At 32.6% G+C, this 17,831-nt stretch overlaps 1 protein-coding gene across 3 annotated transcripts; it reads right to left on the bottom strand.

Moving 5' to 3' along the window:
• Positions 1-10: 10 nt before the first annotated feature.
• LOC106666565 lies at positions 11-17,813 on the bottom strand. Of its 3 annotated transcripts, none has more exons than XM_024229916.1 (15): positions 17,139-17,813; positions 6,861-7,032; positions 6,609-6,780; positions 6,425-6,522; positions 6,132-6,367; positions 4,296-4,475; positions 4,057-4,241; positions 3,868-3,979; positions 1,519-1,639; positions 1,318-1,463; positions 1,076-1,261; positions 844-993; positions 524-675; positions 248-464; positions 11-179 (listed from the first exon to the last, which is right to left on the bottom strand). In XM_024229916.1, exons 2-15 carry the CDS (start codon positions 6,962-6,964, stop codon positions 16-18), a joined length of 2,223 nt encoding a protein of 740 aa, XP_024085684.1. In that variant the 5' UTR covers positions 6,965-7,032; positions 17,139-17,813; the 3' UTR covers positions 11-15. The 3 variants fall into 3 exon arrangements, with proteins under 3 accessions (XP_024085684.1, XP_024085683.1, XP_014249337.1); XM_024229915.1 differs by lacking the exon at positions 17,139-17,813 and adding an exon at positions 7,086-7,164; XM_014393851.2 differs by lacking the exon at positions 17,139-17,813 and adding an exon at positions 7,086-7,164 and having other exon boundaries at positions 6,144-6,367.
• Between the last annotated feature and the right edge of the window lie 18 nt (positions 17,814-17,831).

The following is a 17,831-nucleotide window of genomic DNA, read 5'->3' as shown; positions in this document are numbered from 1 at the left end:
TGAGACAACATTATTCTATAAATCGTTTATTAAATTATTAAATAATATCACAATAAATACAGGAATTAAAATTGCAACTACCTTAGAAGATGTGTTGCAAGTGATGGGATGCTGGAGGCATTTTAATCCCGATAATTTCAAAGAAAACCTTAGATCGTCTGGAAATCGACAGTCTTTTTCTGAAAATATCCAATCCATGTTAGACTATGTTAAAAACAACGTTTACATCTGATTTTTTAATAACAACCTGCGCATTTTCCAAAAGATCTTTTTGGATTAACTTCTATATACACTGGTCTACAGTCAGGATTCCAGTCTTCTTTTATCACTTCAGTGTTTTTTGAAGTGCATGGTGATTTGACTGTAAAAATTAAGTCCTCGTTGTAAGAGGACAATAAACAAGTTGAATTGTTGCTTTTCCAATACATGCATGCTTCTAGATTTCCATAATTATAGCTTAAAACCTGGAATTCAACCAAATGGTTAAATTAGTTATATTTTTCAAGTTAATTTTGTATTTTACCTTGATCTCTATTGTATCTCGGCCAGAGCACAAAAAAACTGGATGAATTCTGTATTTCTGTTTTGTTCCTGTTGTTATATATTGTTCAATAGTCATATTAACAAATCCGTTATCACCTTGAGTACAAAAAGTTGGTGCGAGAGACCGAGGAACTGTAAAAAAATCTAGTATGAATTATATAAATAAAACTTATGATCAATAAAAAGTTTTTACAATATTTTATAAAATTGCTTCACCAAGTTATAACTGTAACGAAACAACGTTTTCATGCAATAGATTAATTATGTGGGTCAGCAAATAAAAAAAAATTATCTGTTTACCATCTTGCAATATTTCCAACTCTCTATAAAGATTATACTTGTTTTTGTCATCTAGTTTAATAATGTGGTCACTCTGTGAACCTGGTAGTAATGTCATCCGGGTGAAAGATCTTCTGTTTATTGTTGACGTTACATAAATGAATTTCATATCTGAAATAATCAAATAAATAATAGTTGAAAAAGTAAAGTTAGTAAAATAATAGTTTGTAAGGCTGATTTTTTTTAAACCTACCAGGATTGAAAGACTTTACAGATTTTACTGTGCTTTCAATATCATTGTATAAACTGTCACTTATTGGTGTTGATGGTGTGAGTATGAGTGTCACTAAGCCAAGTGGCTTATTTTCAAAATACAATGTAGATTCAAGAAGTAATTTCAATGCTATGAATCCCCTTTCCAAATTAGTAGAATCTGTAACTGTGAAATCAGTTTTTAAATTAAAATGTTAACCTTTTTTTTTAACAAAAGCATACTTTTTTTATATGAAGGTGCTGTCGTCCAGAGAAGATACAATTCGCTTGTAGTTTTTGCAGAATTTACAGTCAAGTCACCTGTAACTCCATTTATCACAGATATAGTGCTTCCGTAGTGTGAAACATCTATCTTATTTGCGATATGCCTGTTAAATCAAATATAAATTAAGTTGTTTTAAAAATAATCATGTCATTACTTACATCAGTACTTCCAATGTCTCATAGGAACTCCAAGTTGAGTCGAAAACAACAAACAAATGGAGTTTTGTCCGAATCTGGTCTTTCACAGGACAAGGTTTGTTCCAGGAGGATACTAAGTTTGCTGAAAATATTAACAAAAATTCATTTTGATATTTTTAAATAGTCTTCTTCCTTTTTGTTTTGTGAAATAAAACTGATCTATTTTTCAGTAATATTTAATATTAAATTTTTGTAGGTTGTCATCTCTTTTCAACCTGATCAGGTTATTTAGCTGCATTTTACCATTGTTTACATGTTAATAAAGAATAATAATGAGGATGGTATTATTATTACTATTTAAAAAAAAAAAAAAAATAAATAAAACAGAAATCAGCGGCTCGTAAGTGAGCAGGCAAGCCAGTCCAAATAAGGGACACCATCATTCATCTGCCACAATGCTTAAGCATCGACCACTTTTTCACTTAGGAATACTCTGGGTAAAGGTATGGTCCTGAAGAAGAAAGCCAATTCACTTGCTACTGCCAAACTTTTGACATATTTAAGTTTTCCTCCTTCAGGCCTTGGCTCCTTGGATCACCTGTAAAAACAAATATGTCAATCTGTAGACATATTTAAGATTATTTTGCCCTGATGATTACTTAAAATAGGTCGAAAGATTGGCAGTAGGAACTTAATTTGCTTTCTTCTTCAAGATCCAATGTTCATATTGCTTAAGCAATTTACATGTGAAACAAGATGATTGGGGATAGCAGACAAAAGATGTGCATGTGCCTGATCCATCCCTCAAGGTCTGTCCAGGGTGTTCCCTAAGGAAAAACTCACCACCCTTATTTGAGTTCTACCACGGAAACAATTATTTTCCTGGTTTTCTAAAGTTCAGATAAAAGATCAGTCTTAGGAAATTGAAGAAATTATATGACTATCATCAGACAATATTTCACCTAAACTCATCTGATTTTTCTCCATCACAAATCAAAAACGTTCAGTTAATATGTGCTTGATTGTTCCTGACTGCTTTGGCAAATCGGAGTAAGGATTATATTAAGGTGTGCCATATACCATTTCTTCCTTATGGGTAATTTGAACGGCAGCGGGTTATTGTTTAACTTTTCTTTTAAATTTGTTAAATATTTTCCAGATCTTATTTTTACATCTGAAAGGAAGTCTTCAGAAACTCAGTCAAACCTAATGGTATCCGCATGAATAGAACAAAGACATTTTTTGCTTAAAGTTCTCCTAAGGATGGATAAATTTCTTGAATTATGGGATTAACGGAATTGGTTCTGGTTGACCAATAGTGCAGCCAAAAAATCAGAGAGCTTTAGAATATGAATTTAAACTTTTATTAAGTGAAATTGCTGCTTTTTCTGGATCCGCTTGTAAATAAAGGTTGCCTTTGCCCTGGATTAATGTAATTTGAGAAATTCATGTTTGCCTATGAGAGGTAGAGTGTTTTTGTATTTTTTTAATATTGTTTTTAATGAGGGTTCACAACAGCAGAGGCCATATCAACCTCAGGGTGTCGGTGTTTAAAAAAAAAAAAAAAAAAAAGCCCATTTGTAAGTTTGTTGGGTTCAAATGCAGGGCTGCTGGATTCAAACCCGTGGTCTTTACCTTTCAGTGATCACCACCATGTCAACACCTAAACCGATGCTGCCAACGACGCCTCCTAGTTTTATTATTTTAGAAACTTTGTTAAATGAAGAGAAAGTTTAAGTATGAGAAGTTGTTAGTTTTAAATCTGTGTTAATTGTTCTATGTTGTGAATAAACTGAAGGAATGAATGGATTATTTCACTACATACTTTTTTTTCTACTTTAGATATTATATTTCAGTACATTAAATCAAAAGTTTAATTTAGTCCAGCCTTGGTCAAAATTGAACAGATTTTAAGACCAACCGATGATAGGACCAAAATGATCGCAACCAAATACCAAGCTCAGTAGTCATTACCCAGCAGGCAACAATCTTGAAATTTTAAATAAATTCATAATTTTTGAAAATATAAGTTTGATATAATTATTATTTTATTAAGTAGGAAAGTATATCAATAATGAAGACAGTAAGCCAGGAAAATTTTAAAGCTGTATTGATTTAAAAAAAATTGTTTTGACTTCTTTCAAAAATACGTTATTTTAATATCACTTGCAAGGCCAGTTAAACTTTTATTAAAGCCGATATTGTCAGTAAACCACCTTATCTTACAAAAAATATATGTTTTATCTTTCTTGGATTTGATTTAATCATATTATTATGAGATCAAAAAAGATCAAGGCTGAAATTGTGAAATATTGAACAGTTCAATTTTTACAGCCACCTTGTTGTAAATGATAGTGTTAACCAACTTACAAGCGTAATTCTTAAATTTTGCTAATGTTCTATCCAATTGGTGACTGATGAATAAAGTGTCATTGAAATAACGAGGAGCATAAGTAGCGAGAACTTCTGCGAACCTCGACGTCTGAAATAATTTATTGATTAGCATTTCTACATTTTGACAGAAAAGTACTAATTTTTTTTTTTTTTTTTTTTTTTTACCTGATCATATAATAATTTATCTTTTGATAAAAGTGTTCCAAAGAAATAATTTTGCCTCGTGCATGCTCTGGTTTGGCTCGGAAAATTACCTCCTCTGTTAGTGTAAAACATTTCAAGAACTTGTGAAAGCCTCAGTGAGTAAGTTATGTTTGAATATCTGACAATTTCATTGGCTAATATTAAACCTATAAAAAAAATCAAATCAATTGCTTGATGATACTATTTCATGAAATAAATACCGTCGATGCCTCCAAGTATTTCTGCATCGGTAAATTGCCAACATTCATCATGTATGATATTATAATCGGCCTTTATATAACTGTGTACGGGTAATTCTGAATTGTTCCAAATACTTGGAGGTCCCATGAACGCTTTTTGAACCATTGGCATTTGAAATATTAAGACTTCAGCCAGATCACCTTAAACAGCAAAATCTGAACAATCAGCATAGACAAGCAATTATAATAATGTACAAATTGTTTTTAAAAGGAAGTAGATATATGTAAAATATAAATAAAAAGCTAACTAAGTGAACAATGAAACAGGGCTAACCGAATTATTTCTTTAAACTTATGGCAGTCTTCTTTCTGAAAGAATATATTGCACCATTTTAGAAATGCATGATTCTAAACCATAATTTGTCGCATATTAGTGAGCATAAAACAATTCATAAGTGTAGAGTCCGCAAAAACCTATGCTACACAAAATTTCCAAGGGATCAATTGTATTGTTCATGATCTTCCATGGAGACTAAACGAAATCAGGACATTTTTTCTAGAGAATCCATTCTGACCAGATACAGTCTTATGTTACAGGGGATATCATAATTGCTTAGCATATTCATTTTCAAAAATATGTATTTAGAGGGCCTCCTATGATACCCCTTTTCCATCCTATGCGATCCTCTGATTGACCCAGGTGACCAAACAATACTGTCGTACTCCATATTGATGCGTACCAGTAATTGGTAAAGGATTTATTAAGACAAACGAATTTTTTAAATATACAATCTGTTTTTTTCCTTAAAACCACAGGTTGCAGTTGTTATTAAAAAGGTTCAAGATTGAGCTGACATCCTCAAATGTTCATTAAATGTATAAACAAACAACTTTAAAGAAGATAATAAGTTAACTTAAAAAACAAAAGGTAAAAATGAGAAAATTAGCAATTGATTATCCAACAGCCGACTAAAACAAGGACAAGAAAATTTTAGTTTACTACACTTGCGCCAAGACCAGAAGGATTCCAGAACCTCCTATAAAAGAATGTATTAATCCAAAATCCAAAAGAAAAAAATAGGGCGAAAGTTATAGGATTTTTAAGACAAATGGATGTTTTGTAAATCTATCGTCTTATCATTTTTTACAAATCAACACAATCAAAGTAGCAGTTCTTATTGCAAATACATCCTAGGGTCCTAGGTCCAAGATCAAGTTGAAGTTCTCAAAGTAAATGGCTTATGTCTATACAAACAACTTAGGTCCATTCGCAAACCTTTTTCTTGTAAGATTTCATTATTAAGAAGAAGATAATAAGAAAATTAAAAAAAGATAAGAATAAGACATTTAAATTTACTACACTTGTACCAAGGCCTGAAGAATTCTAGGACCTCCTGTGAAAGACTATATTGATCAAAAATCCAAAAGAAAATAATTAGGGTGAAAGATGGAGGATTTTTTCAATCTACCTTCTATCATTTTACAAATCAACACAATGAATGTCGCAGTTCTTATTGAAAATAATCCCTAGGTCTGAGATCAAGCTGAAGTCGTCAAAGAGAACGGCCATTAAGTGTATAAACAAACCAGTTAGGTTGGTTTTGTGTGTAAGATTCTTAGGTCGCAAGAAAGGAGTGCACATGAGGTATTTTAAAGACCTAGCTAAGTCATCAACAAGTAATAAACAATATTAGTGACAACCCTGTGACACACCCGAATCTCTAAAGATCTAGGCTGATGACCCTTCCCCGAATTTCAAAGTAAAGGATTCTACATCCTAGTTTTTCCTGTTTTTTTACCAACATGAAATCATCCACAGTTTCAAAGGCAGTCTAGAATTCATAGGGAGAAATTAACCAGTCGAAATACCGCATATTGTTGAGGCCCAAACGTTGTTTATTGTCTCATAAAGTGTGTTATTTTCCTTTGTACTTTGAAGTAAAAACTGCTGGTTGAGTTCAAGAGGTTGTAAAGCGGATGCTATTGCGCCTAAGATGTGGTTAGGGCTAACTGTGCCATATCCTCGAGTTGAAATCACCCCATTTTCAATCGGACATGTACTCTTCTTGACGCCAGACCATTCGTGATTTTCCCTTTAAAAATAAACCAAATCAATAAATCATTTTTCAGACGGTTGGATCATTACAGACCATTGTTTCTGAAATGATCTCTGGTCTGGGCATGTTTGATCTTCATCTCCTCTTTCCCAAATATCGATTGAACTCGAGAGCATAAAATGCAATGTACACTTGAAAAGACAATGGATTAATTATTCTCTTCATCAAAATATTCATAATTTTTTTCGGATTGAAGGGATTTATTATATGTATATACCTTTTCTTCAAGAGTTAAAATTTCATTTGGTAAAAAATATCCTGAGTTTGGTATCAAATATGAATATAACAATTTGTATTTGTGGCTCTGAAACCCTGATGTTTTATACCCAATAACATTTGGATTATTATAAATAATATTAGGATCTCTCACAATTCCATCTCTCCAAAACCTGAACAATTATTTTTCTACATTACACAAATCCTCAGTCCTCTTAAACATTTAAAATTTGGTTTATAAATGTGAAAATACCGGTTTATGATCGCATTCGTCAGCATTCTCATATCCATATAGAAATGCTCACTCGTTTCCACCTTACGAATGATGTCAATGAGTGTTGTCATCGACATGGGCATCAGTGTCACTTTCTTCTCATAGCATTCATAGAGATGAACCGGTATGGAGTCATGATCAGCATAGTGAGCTATTAAACAAAATATAATTTAAAATAATAAACATAATTGTAGTTTTACTCACTGTCAAAACTGAAAAACATGAGATAGAACAAGCCAAATAATGACTTCATAATCTCTTTGTCGTTACTACACTCCCATTTCACACCACCTTATCATCATCTTGTTTTACATGATAAGATAACATATTTTGTATTTTATAGATATATTTCGATACTTTGGAAAATAAATTTCACGTATAGTTAGCCATTACATTGATTCTCAAAAATCACGATTACAAATCACTTTTCATACTTTATGAATGACAGTGTACAAATGTAATTTATTAGTGTAAAAGTTAAAACCCAGAGGAATATCAGTTCTCTGGGTGGTGTGAATAAAGTCTGGTGTGAGAATGTTATTTCTTAGTGTGAAAGTAAAGACACAAGAGAATGTTAAGTTCTCTGGGAATAAGTAGGGTGAATGAATGAAGGTGTGCAAATGTAATTTATTAGTGTGAAAGTAAAGACACAGATAAATATCCAAGTTTTCTGTGTGTAGGGTGAATGAATGACAGTGTGCAAATGTAATTTATTGGTATGAAAGTAAAGACACAGATGAATATCCAAGTTCTCTGTGAGAAGGGTGAATTCTTCACTAGTTCAACTTGTGTATCAATCTTGTTAAAAATTGGTCAAAATATATAGAAAAACTTTCTAAACTAAGGAAATATCAAAACGTCTGAAAAAACTTCGTAAAAGTATGTTTTTTGCCCCGTTTTTCGATTTTGAACTACCGGTTGAAACGAAAGTCGCGAGTGAGCGAATGAAGACGGTCGAACAGTTCAACTTGATCTCGTGTATCAATCTTATTAAAAATTGGTCAAAATATATATAGAAAAACATTCTAAAATTAAGAAAATATCAAAAGTCTAAAGAAACTTCGTAAAAGTACGTTTTTTGGTTGATTCGAGAGTTACGAGTTAGCGCATGAAGCGTGTCGATTAGTTCAACTTGATCTTGCGTATCAATGTTGTTAAAAATTGGTCAAAATATATAGAAAATTTGTCTAAACTAAGGAAATATCAAAAGTCCGGGTGCAAGATTCACCTCCTGTAACGTCACGATAGCTTGCATATGCATGTTTCTTTGACATATGCTCGCTGGAATTTAAATTTGCATTCAGTTAGTTTCGAACTGGCCTTGTAACAACACCTGTGTTTAAACTGTTTCTTAGCCCTTCTGATATTCCAGTTGTGTAAGTATATAATATATTATGTATTTAAAATGTATGATTGTACACAACGTTAAATAATATTTTTTATTGCAGGAAATATCAATTTCTTTTTTTACTGTTTCATTCTTCTGTTGTTTTGTTCTGTTGATTTAGTGTATTGTAAGTTTTCGATGACAGATATTGCATGTAGTGAACAAATTATTTAACAAATTTATTTAAGTTACGCCTGCACAAAACCCTTAGTTCAGCGACAGATGATGTTGCGTCTGTACAGATTCGGAGAATGTTTGTAAGCAATAAACCCTTCCCTGTTCACTATTCCCATTACACTTGTAAAGACAGATTCAGATTAATCATATCCGTGAACAGGAAAGGTTCTTCTCAAATTATAAGTTGTGCTTAACTAATAAAGTTCTTTTTAAAAAGACTCTCGTTTAGTCAACACACGTAACTGGCGCAGTCGGTAGGACATCGCAAAGGTTTTTCAAGGGAATATTGAAAACCAATCGTNTTTGATTTACTTCTGGGATTAGACAACATTAAGAAATTAAACATACAGTTAGATTTTAATTCTAACAAACTTTATTTTAAAGGAAAATACATTCCTATTTTGTATTTTGATACGCGTTCTAGTCAAGAGAAGCCTCCAACAGGGAGTACACCGGTTGGATCTCAAGTGACTAGTTACGTTCTGGAGCCCAGAAGCGAAAAAACTGTAAAAATAAAAGTAAAAAACATTAAAGATGGAGAAGGTGTATTAAATTATCATAACGTAGCGGGAATAGAAATCCCGCAATGCTTAGTAAAAATTAAAAATAATGAAGCATTTTGTAAAATGTACAACCCAAAAGATAGCAGCATTAAATTAACAATAACGCAACCATTCGTGGTAGATAATCTACAAGACTACGAAATTAAATCGCGGCATTTTAGTTCAAAAATTAACAATAATTTTAACATGCTCGGAACAACAAAGAAACAAAAATTAGGTTTAAATCATGTAAACACGAACAATCCTAAACAACACTGGGAAAAAATCCGCACAGAACATATGAACACCGAAGAAAAAGAAATGATTATGAAACTGGTGGAAAATTATATGGACATATTTTATGAAGAAGGTACGCCACTTACATTTAGCAATAAAGTAAAGCACATAATACGGACAAGGGACGAAATTCCCATATGTACAAAATCGTACAGATATACGGACGTTCATAGAGAGGAAGTCAATAGACAAGTTAACTCTATGTTACAACAAAAAATTATCAGACCGTCTTATTCTCCATGGAATTCACCAATCTGGATAGTTCCAAAAAAACTGGATATGTCTGGAAGACAGAAATGGAGAATAGTAATAGACTACCGGAAACTAAACGATAAAACAATAGACGACAAATATCCAATTCCTAACATTACTGAACTACTTGACAAATTAGGGAGATGTCAGTACTTTACCACCATAGATTTAGCCTCAGGTTTTCACCAAATCGAGTTGGATGAAAATAGCATACAAAAAACGGCATTTTCGACAGAACAGGGCCACTGAATTTCTTCGTATGACCTTTGGTCTAAAAAATAGTCCACCAACCTTTCAAAGGACAATGGACAACATACTTCGAGGCACAAAAAACGCTATAGTATATTTAGACGATATACTAGTATTTAGTACCAGTCTTCAAGAACACATGGAAACGTTAAAAGAAGTTTTCGAAAAACTTAGAGGAGCTAAATTTAAAATACAACCAGACAAAACGGAATTTTTAAAACACGAAGTAGATTATTTAGGTCATGTCGTTACTCCGGAAGGTGTTAAGCCGAATCCAAATAAAGTACGAGCTATCCAAGAATATCCCCTTCCCAAAACAATAAAAGAAATTAAAGCATTCCTCGGTCTAGTCGGGTACTATAGGAAATTTATACCTGACTTTGCAAAGATAACGAAACCCCTTACACAGTGTCTAAAAAAAGGAGCGAAAATTAACATCAACGAACCATCTTATATTAACAGTTTCAATCTTTGTAAAAGTATACTAATGAATGATCCAATTTTAAAATACCCGGCGCAGTTTTGTCCCAAAATTTTAATGGAAAAGAATTGCCTATAGCTTATGCTAGTAGAACCCTCTGTGAATCTGAAACAAAATTGTCTACGATAGAACGGGAATTACTTGCAATTGTTTGGTCAACAAAATATTTTAGGCCATATTTGTTCGGTAGGAAATTTGTTATACAGTGTGATCATAAATTAAATGAACTCCGAATAAAAATTACTTTTTAAAAAGAATTTTATTGTTAGAGGTACAACTGTTCAGACGGGGCTTACAGCAGAGAATGATTAAAATTAAAATAATAAGCGCATAGGAAGGGAAGGGGTTTTAGATTAGTTATCAGAAGACATAGTGTCAGCAGTGTCGGATTACTGTTTCCTTTCCTGTAACTCCTCCCTCCTCAGGATGAAAGCTGTCCTCAGCGTTCACACGGTAGCTTGAGGTCCAATTTTGATGTTGTAGGATGTTTGCTTATCTCTTCTGCGTTGCTCTTAGTCTACTCTGATGATAACCGCTGTTTTGCTAACATTTGAAGAAATAATATTCTATTTTTAAATAATAGATAACATAATATAACCAGCGTCATTATTAACAATATTAAATATATAATTTTATAATGGTTAACTGGCAGTTGAACTAATTCCTCCAATGGGTCTACATTAATATTGGATTTATGGATTGTTTCAAAACTTATATTTAGATGCTTATATGCAACTGGGATAATATAATTTTTTGTAATAATTGATTCAAAATAAGTGTATGGTTTAGCAAAGTTGTTAAGTGTTTCATTTTCGTTTAATGATATTAGTGCTGTTTCTTGTAGATATACAACATTCGTATTATTATGATTCTTGATTGTTATTTGTTTGTTATTATAAGATAAATATTGATTAATGACATTAACATATTTAATAAATGATTTTGGTTGAGGTATGATGTAAGATTTACAATTTTTTGCATCATTTTCCTCTAATATTTTCTTTATACATGGATTATATAATCTAGACATAATTTTACAATAATAATTATCTTTTAGTAATGTACAATCTCCTGCAAGTAACCCCTCGCGTTTCACAATAAGAGATGGATGCACAATTGTGGTGATTGTTTTACTTTCATGGTCAATTGGGTATGATAGGAAAAAATAGGTTTCGAATGCAGGGGAATATAAGGGTAACTGAATGAAATAAGAAATGAAATCGCTATGTATGGAGCAATGTACTCTCCCTATTTGCCATAAAATCTCTGGATCCTTTGATATTAATGATACATGAGTTTTTGATGTTAATTCCCTAATTTCTTTATGTGTTATTATACTGGAATGGATTACATTTGTTTTACAAAATTCTAAGCTATCAGCAATGTCCTTTATTTTGTTATAAAGTAATGATAGTGATGTAAAAAGGATTGAATATTTTTGAGTAAGTTCTATTGCATTTGTTGTGTTTTCGAAATATTTAAGATAGATATGTAATTTTACATTATTTTCTTGAACGATTCCTATATCTTTATTGAATTCTTTAATTAAACGTTTATTTAATGACAGTTGTTTTTCTACATTGTGTTCTAAAGTATATTCATTTGTTTGAATTTTCATTATTATTTCGTCATATTTTTCTTTGTCGTTATGGTCCATGTTTCCAGTTAGCCAAGAAATTGCAGTCCCTAAACCATTAATTAATCCTCTTTTGAATCTAAAATTATTATTTCTCGTGTTTAGATGAATATGGTCTAGTTTGTTTTGAGTGTCTTCTAAGTATGATCTGAGTGTGTATACTTGATGAGTTTCGATATTTTGGGGGGTTTTGTTCAGTAAGATGCGAATGTTGTCTAATTCGTCTTGTAATAATGATGTATTTATGTGGTGCATATAGGTGTATGATCTGTTCATTAGGTAAGAATCTTGGATTTTTGAAACTACTATGCCGGTTGTTTTGTCGAGTTTTGTCACTTTATAGCAGACCGTCACGGGAAGTAGAAGGAATATTAGGATCATCTTGACCTGAAACAGATTTAAAACTAGTATTATTTTTCCTAGGTCTTTTTATTCTATTGGGATTTGGGTTAGTCGCAGTCTTACTATGTGGGTCATAGTTTAATTCCATATATTTTGGTTTGTCTTTCTTATGGTAAGTTGTCTTTGCAAATATTTTATTGGGAAATGTAATATCTTTTTCGCGTTGTGTGTTTAGTCGTTCTGTTCTCAGTTCTTTCTCTTTTTCAATTTTCTCTTTTATAATTCTGTGTATTATATCTAGTCGGTCTTGGTATTCTTTTGCTCGTTCTTCAGTTATAAATTGTTCCACCATGTTGGATGTGTAAGGGTTATTAGTAATTCCGTATGTTATTTCCATTGGGGTCATTTTCAAAGTCGAATTTAGTGTGTTATTAAAGAAAGTCTCAGTGTTTTGGTTAGAGGTTATTTTTTTCGTGTTATGATTAAGTTTTCTATGGTCAATTACCATTCTAATCTTTTTTATTTCAGAAGCGTTCACCTTTCTCGGGACTACCCATATATGCGAATTATATGGTGAATTAGAAGGTCTAATAATTTTGTTTTCTAGTAACTTATCTATCTCCAATATTCCTCCAATGGGTCTACATTAATGAATTAGAAGGTCTAATAATTTTGTTTTCTAATAATTTGTCTACCTCTAATTGGACGTCCTCTTTGAAGGCTACCGGATACCTATAATTTTTTGTATAAACCGGTAGGTCGTCTTTTGTGTGGATTTTAAGTTTTAACAGATCGGTACTACTGAGTCGATCCTTTTCTCCTTTTATAATCTCGGGAAATTCTTTAATCAGATTTATAATTTGGCATTTTTCTTCTTCGTTCATGTGGTTGGTTCTAAGCAAATTAGGTATGTCTCTTAAAATCTTATCTTTATCAAATTTATTATTTATATTATTTGGTTTATATTCAACTATTTCATCTATTTCCATGGGCGTGGGACTAATGGTCATCAGCTCGTTGGAATAGACAATACATCTACATTTGTTATTTTTTATTTTAAACAAACCTTCATTAATTCTATATTTTCCGTTGTCGAAGGGTTTTATTATAGCGACTTTCGTGTTTGGCATTGACCTAACAGGAAGTTCGACTATGTTATTCCCTTGTTTAAGGTTAATTTTTCTTGGCTCAGTTGGAAACAATAATTTTTTTAACCTTTTTCATACTCTAATATATTTTTATCAAAATTAACATTGGCCTTAATACAACTTAAGGTTTCATGTCCCAACAAAATATCGTATTTCTCTGAAAAATCGAATAGGCACATTTTTATTTTATTATTAGTAGAAAATATTTTCTGGGGATCAAACAGAATATATTCGGTTCCTTTACTTTCTCCGGCCGGAGTCTTTACAATAAAGTCTTCTCTGTATTTAGTTATAAAAGAGGGAACTATTGCGGGATTAATGTAATTTTTAAGAGAACCTGTATCGATAAGCCATCTTCTATTTGAATCATCAACGAAATGGGGAAGAGATTTATTAATTGATTTTAGTTCAAATTCGGGGGTCCTTCCTTTGGGTTGTTGCCTAAGCCTAAAAAATGATCTAGTTTCTCTGTAATGCTATTAACCGATTTTGATAATTGATAAATCTGATTTTGTAAATGTAATTTTTCAGTATTTTCATTAATATGTGTTATTTCGTACGGAGATATAAACTTTTTGAAATTTAGTCTAGAAGATTGTGTTCGCATAGAGACTGTGTTTTGCGAGTCTATCTTTTGAAATGGGGGTTTTTGGAAAAAATTTGGTTTTTGATGAGGTTGGAATGGGTGGTTTTGTTTAAACGTTGAATAATGATTAGGAACGAATTGATTTTGAGGTCTAGGGGGATATTGTGGTTTCAGGAAGGCATGTGGAACATATGTAGGTTGGTATTTTCTTTGGTGAGGGGGTTCGTAATTTGGTATTTTATAGTTAGCGTGTACGGCAGTTGGTTGTTTGTGTGTTTTGTTTATAACTTCTAGGCTAGGGTTCAATTTTAACTGATCCAATACGATACTACAATCATTAATTAATTTACTTCTAGCCGTGTCTAAATTTTTAGGTCGAAGAATTTGTAAATGAGTACCAAGTGTTGGGTGAATTCCGTGTATTAGTGTTCTAACAAGTGTGGCGTCAAGTTGGTCGATTAACATACTTAAAATAGGATCTTGCATGCCATCTAGTCTATACCTTGTGATCACGGTCGTACGTTTTTCATCCAGACGATTTAAAAATTCGATGGGGTGTTCCCGGTTATTTGACTTCATAACTGTTATTTCTGCTATAAGATCAGGAATTGTTCTGTTGTCAGCGAAATTCTTATTTAATGTTTTTATTAGGTCTGTAATATGTGTGACATTGTTATTCAAGACTACTGCTTCTGCAGGACCATCTAAGCGGCACATTGCAGCTCTGAATAGAAGCCAGTGATTTGAATCTTTTTCGATAATTTCATTCGCACAATAGGCAGAATAAATTTCTTGTATTGTGCCAATGAAATTGGGTAATTTGTACGTCGCACCATCATAACTTGGAATGTATTTAAGGATTTCGGTGGCCAAAGGTTTTGATAGTTCGTTATCAGCCATGATTAATGTGGTAATATTTGATCTCTTATTATGTAAAAAGGAGTCACTTACTGGAGGTTGATTGGTAGGTTGGGAGTCTTCTTCTTATGATGATGGTGGTGAAGGTGCAGATCTTCTGTTGTAAGGTTTGAACCTTAGGCGATTCCGGCTAGCCAGTCTGTTGTTGGGGTGAAAGACCACGAGTTGCTCTGGTGTCCTCTGTTGATGAACGCGGCGAATTAAGAGTAAAAACTCAAGTTGCTTTTCCGCGGGATTAATCACGCGAGTTAAAGACAATTGGTCTTTTCAAAAGAACTTTCGCCGGTCCCAATTAATTAGAGACTTTTATTTACAAAATCCAGATCTCGAACCCGATAGATTAAATTTGGAAAACGAATCTAATATAAATCTAGAAAATGAATCCATCATGGTCAATGTAGATGAACTTGATGGAAATGTAGATGAAAGCATCGACGATGACGATGCGATGGTACATTCCAACGGAATTAGAAATACGGTTACGAATATACGGATTATTGAGGGTCCGGTTAATTTCAGTAAAAATCAAATAATAATATCGGAAGTCGAATTTAATCCGGCAAAGCCCAAAATTATGAAGTTGTTCGGGAATTCAAAAACAAGAATAAGAGTCCAATTTTCAAAGAACGATTTTACTAATGACGTTATTAAATTTATAAAAGAATTCATCGTGCCTAAAACAGCATATCACTTGTATTTCGAGTCAGATTTATACGAAAAATTTGCGAAAGTAATAATGGAGGTATTCACTTATTCAGAACTGAAGTTTTTTAAATGTACAGAAAAGCGTATCGATGTTTTGGAGGAATCCGATATCAATGAAATTATAGAGAAATATCATATTTTAAAAACAAATCATAGGGGCATCACGGAAACGGAAAGTAAAATTAAACGTCTATATTATTGGCCCAGTATTAGTAAGTCTGTACAGGAATTTATTAATAGATGTGAGGTATGTCTTTTAACGAAATACGATAGACAACCACTGAATTTAAAGTACAATTTGACTCCGACACCAAGCAGACCTTTTGAGATTGTTCACATTGACACAATTACACTAGAGAATAAAAAGTTTTTAACAATAATAGACACCTTTTCTAAATTCGCTCAAGCCTACAAAATAGAGTCGAATCAAGCAATCGAAATAGTGAATAAGTTAATAAAATTTTTTGCATCTTACAATGTTCCAAAGACTATTGTGTCAGATAACGGGCTAGAATTTAACAACAGTCTAGTCAGGGAATTACTATCGCTACATAGAGTCAAGTTGCATTTCACATCGTCTCAACACCCGGAATCAAACGGCTCTATAGAAAGATTCCATTCCACTCTCATCGAGCATATCCGACTTTTTAATAACCAACAAGAATTCATGCACGAAGATATCGAAAACAAAGTAAACTATAGTATTTTGGCATATAATCACTCGCTTCACTCAGTAACAAAATTAAAACCTATTGAAATTATAAGTGGGCATTTACAGAACGAATCTATTTTTAAAATCAATTTAGAACAACAAATTTTAAGTAACTATGTCAGTAATCATAAAAAGAAAATAGATTTGTTATATAAAACGAGAAATTTCTTTAGCGCATAAAGAACAGATTATTGAAAAACGAAATGAAAACAGAATAGATATACCTGAAGTAAATATACCGAACGAAGTTTTTGTGAAAGTCAAGCAAAAACAAAGCAAAACAAAGAATAAATACAAAAAAGAGAAAATAAAATCCATAAATAAGAATCTAAAAACTGCCGAAATCATCCCAAGTCATCACAACACAATAGACAAAATACACATATCAAACATTAAAAGACCAAGAAAATTAACAAATTCTCGCGACATTCCAGGTTCTTCCCACTCCTCTTCTGAACCACAGCCAGAGGAATCAACATAGTTTATATTACAAACGTCATTGCCATAATTCATGTAAACCTTGGTTCAGCAAAGTTGGAAATTTCAGAACATACTTTTATTCATTATTTTAAATTAAGAGAATTGTTTAATCAATTAGAATATTTAGAAAATTTTTATAACCATGTATCGAAGATTGTCTACTCTAGTAATAGTACAAATGTAAATTATGTAAATAATAGTAGTAGTAAATTAAGACATATTGTAAATACTTTAGAACTAATGTTCGCTAAGTGGACTGTATATGAATGGGTAAATAAATTTATACTTTATTTTTAAAGAGTGAATCCGAGGAGGGGATTGGGATACATTTAAGTTTGCACTTACCCCAACGAGTTCAAGCAGCTCGGCCCCAGTCGTCCTCTTCTTTCTTCGACTAGGTAGGGCCCCACAGTCTCCGGCGGATTCAGATGTTTGGTACCGAACTCTTAAGGGACCCGGGCAATTAGGAAGGGCGATCGGCGTAAACATCACCACCCACCAAAGCACGAAGGGCTTTAGGAAATAGGACGTCAACATAGGAAAAAACACAAGAAACCAAAATTGGAACTTCCATATGGAAATAATTAAAGGAAAAGAAATCAACTTGATGGAGGGGAAAATTACATAGGTACCCACCTAGGGTAGTAAACAGACAAATAGAAAGGAAAAGTCAAACTCCAATTAAAGCAACAAAAAATAGGGTTTCCACCCACCAAAACAAACAGACAGGAAAATATGTACAATATATACAAGGAGACTGACTAACTCTAAATCAGTCAGGCAGGCGCAATAATTTATTGACTGGACGAGTATAAACACCTCGAACAGTTTGAACAGTGGCCACTCGTACGATTCCATCCCTGCCTGGATGCAACTGGGTAATTCTGCCCATGGGCCAGTCGAGAGGGTTGCTCGTCAGGTCAGTCAAAAAAACTATCTCGCCATTACAAAGGGGCTTACAATGAGTAGCCCATTTGACTCGGTTGTTCAAAGTTATGAGATATTCACGGGTCCATCTTTTCCAGAAGGATTGGGTAA

Source organism: Cimex lectularius, unplaced genomic scaffold (assembly GCF_000648675.2).
Source record: "Cimex lectularius strain Harlan isolate CLEC.00 unplaced genomic scaffold, Clec_2.1 scaffold250, whole genome shotgun sequence".
Classification (NCBI taxonomy): domain Eukaryota; kingdom Metazoa; phylum Arthropoda; class Insecta; order Hemiptera; family Cimicidae; genus Cimex; species Cimex lectularius.
The sequence above is the reverse complement of the archived record's forward strand: the minus strand, read 5'-3'. Positions and strand labels throughout refer to the sequence as shown.

Bases quoted from the DNA above. Each gene is read 5' to 3' on its own strand.
- LOC106666565 (XM_024229915.1), bottom strand. From the start codon at position 7,134: ATGAAGTCATTATTTGGCTTGTTCTATCTCATGTTTTTCAGTTTTGAC. The intron at 4,476-6,131 runs GTTAATTTCTCC...TTGCTGTTTAAG, and splicing joins AATATGCGGTATTTCGACTG to GTGATCTGGCTGAAGTCTTA. The intron at 3,980-4,056 runs GTAAAAAAAAAA...AAATTATTTCAG, and splicing joins ATAAATTATTATATGATCAG to ACGTCGAGGTTCGCAGAAGT.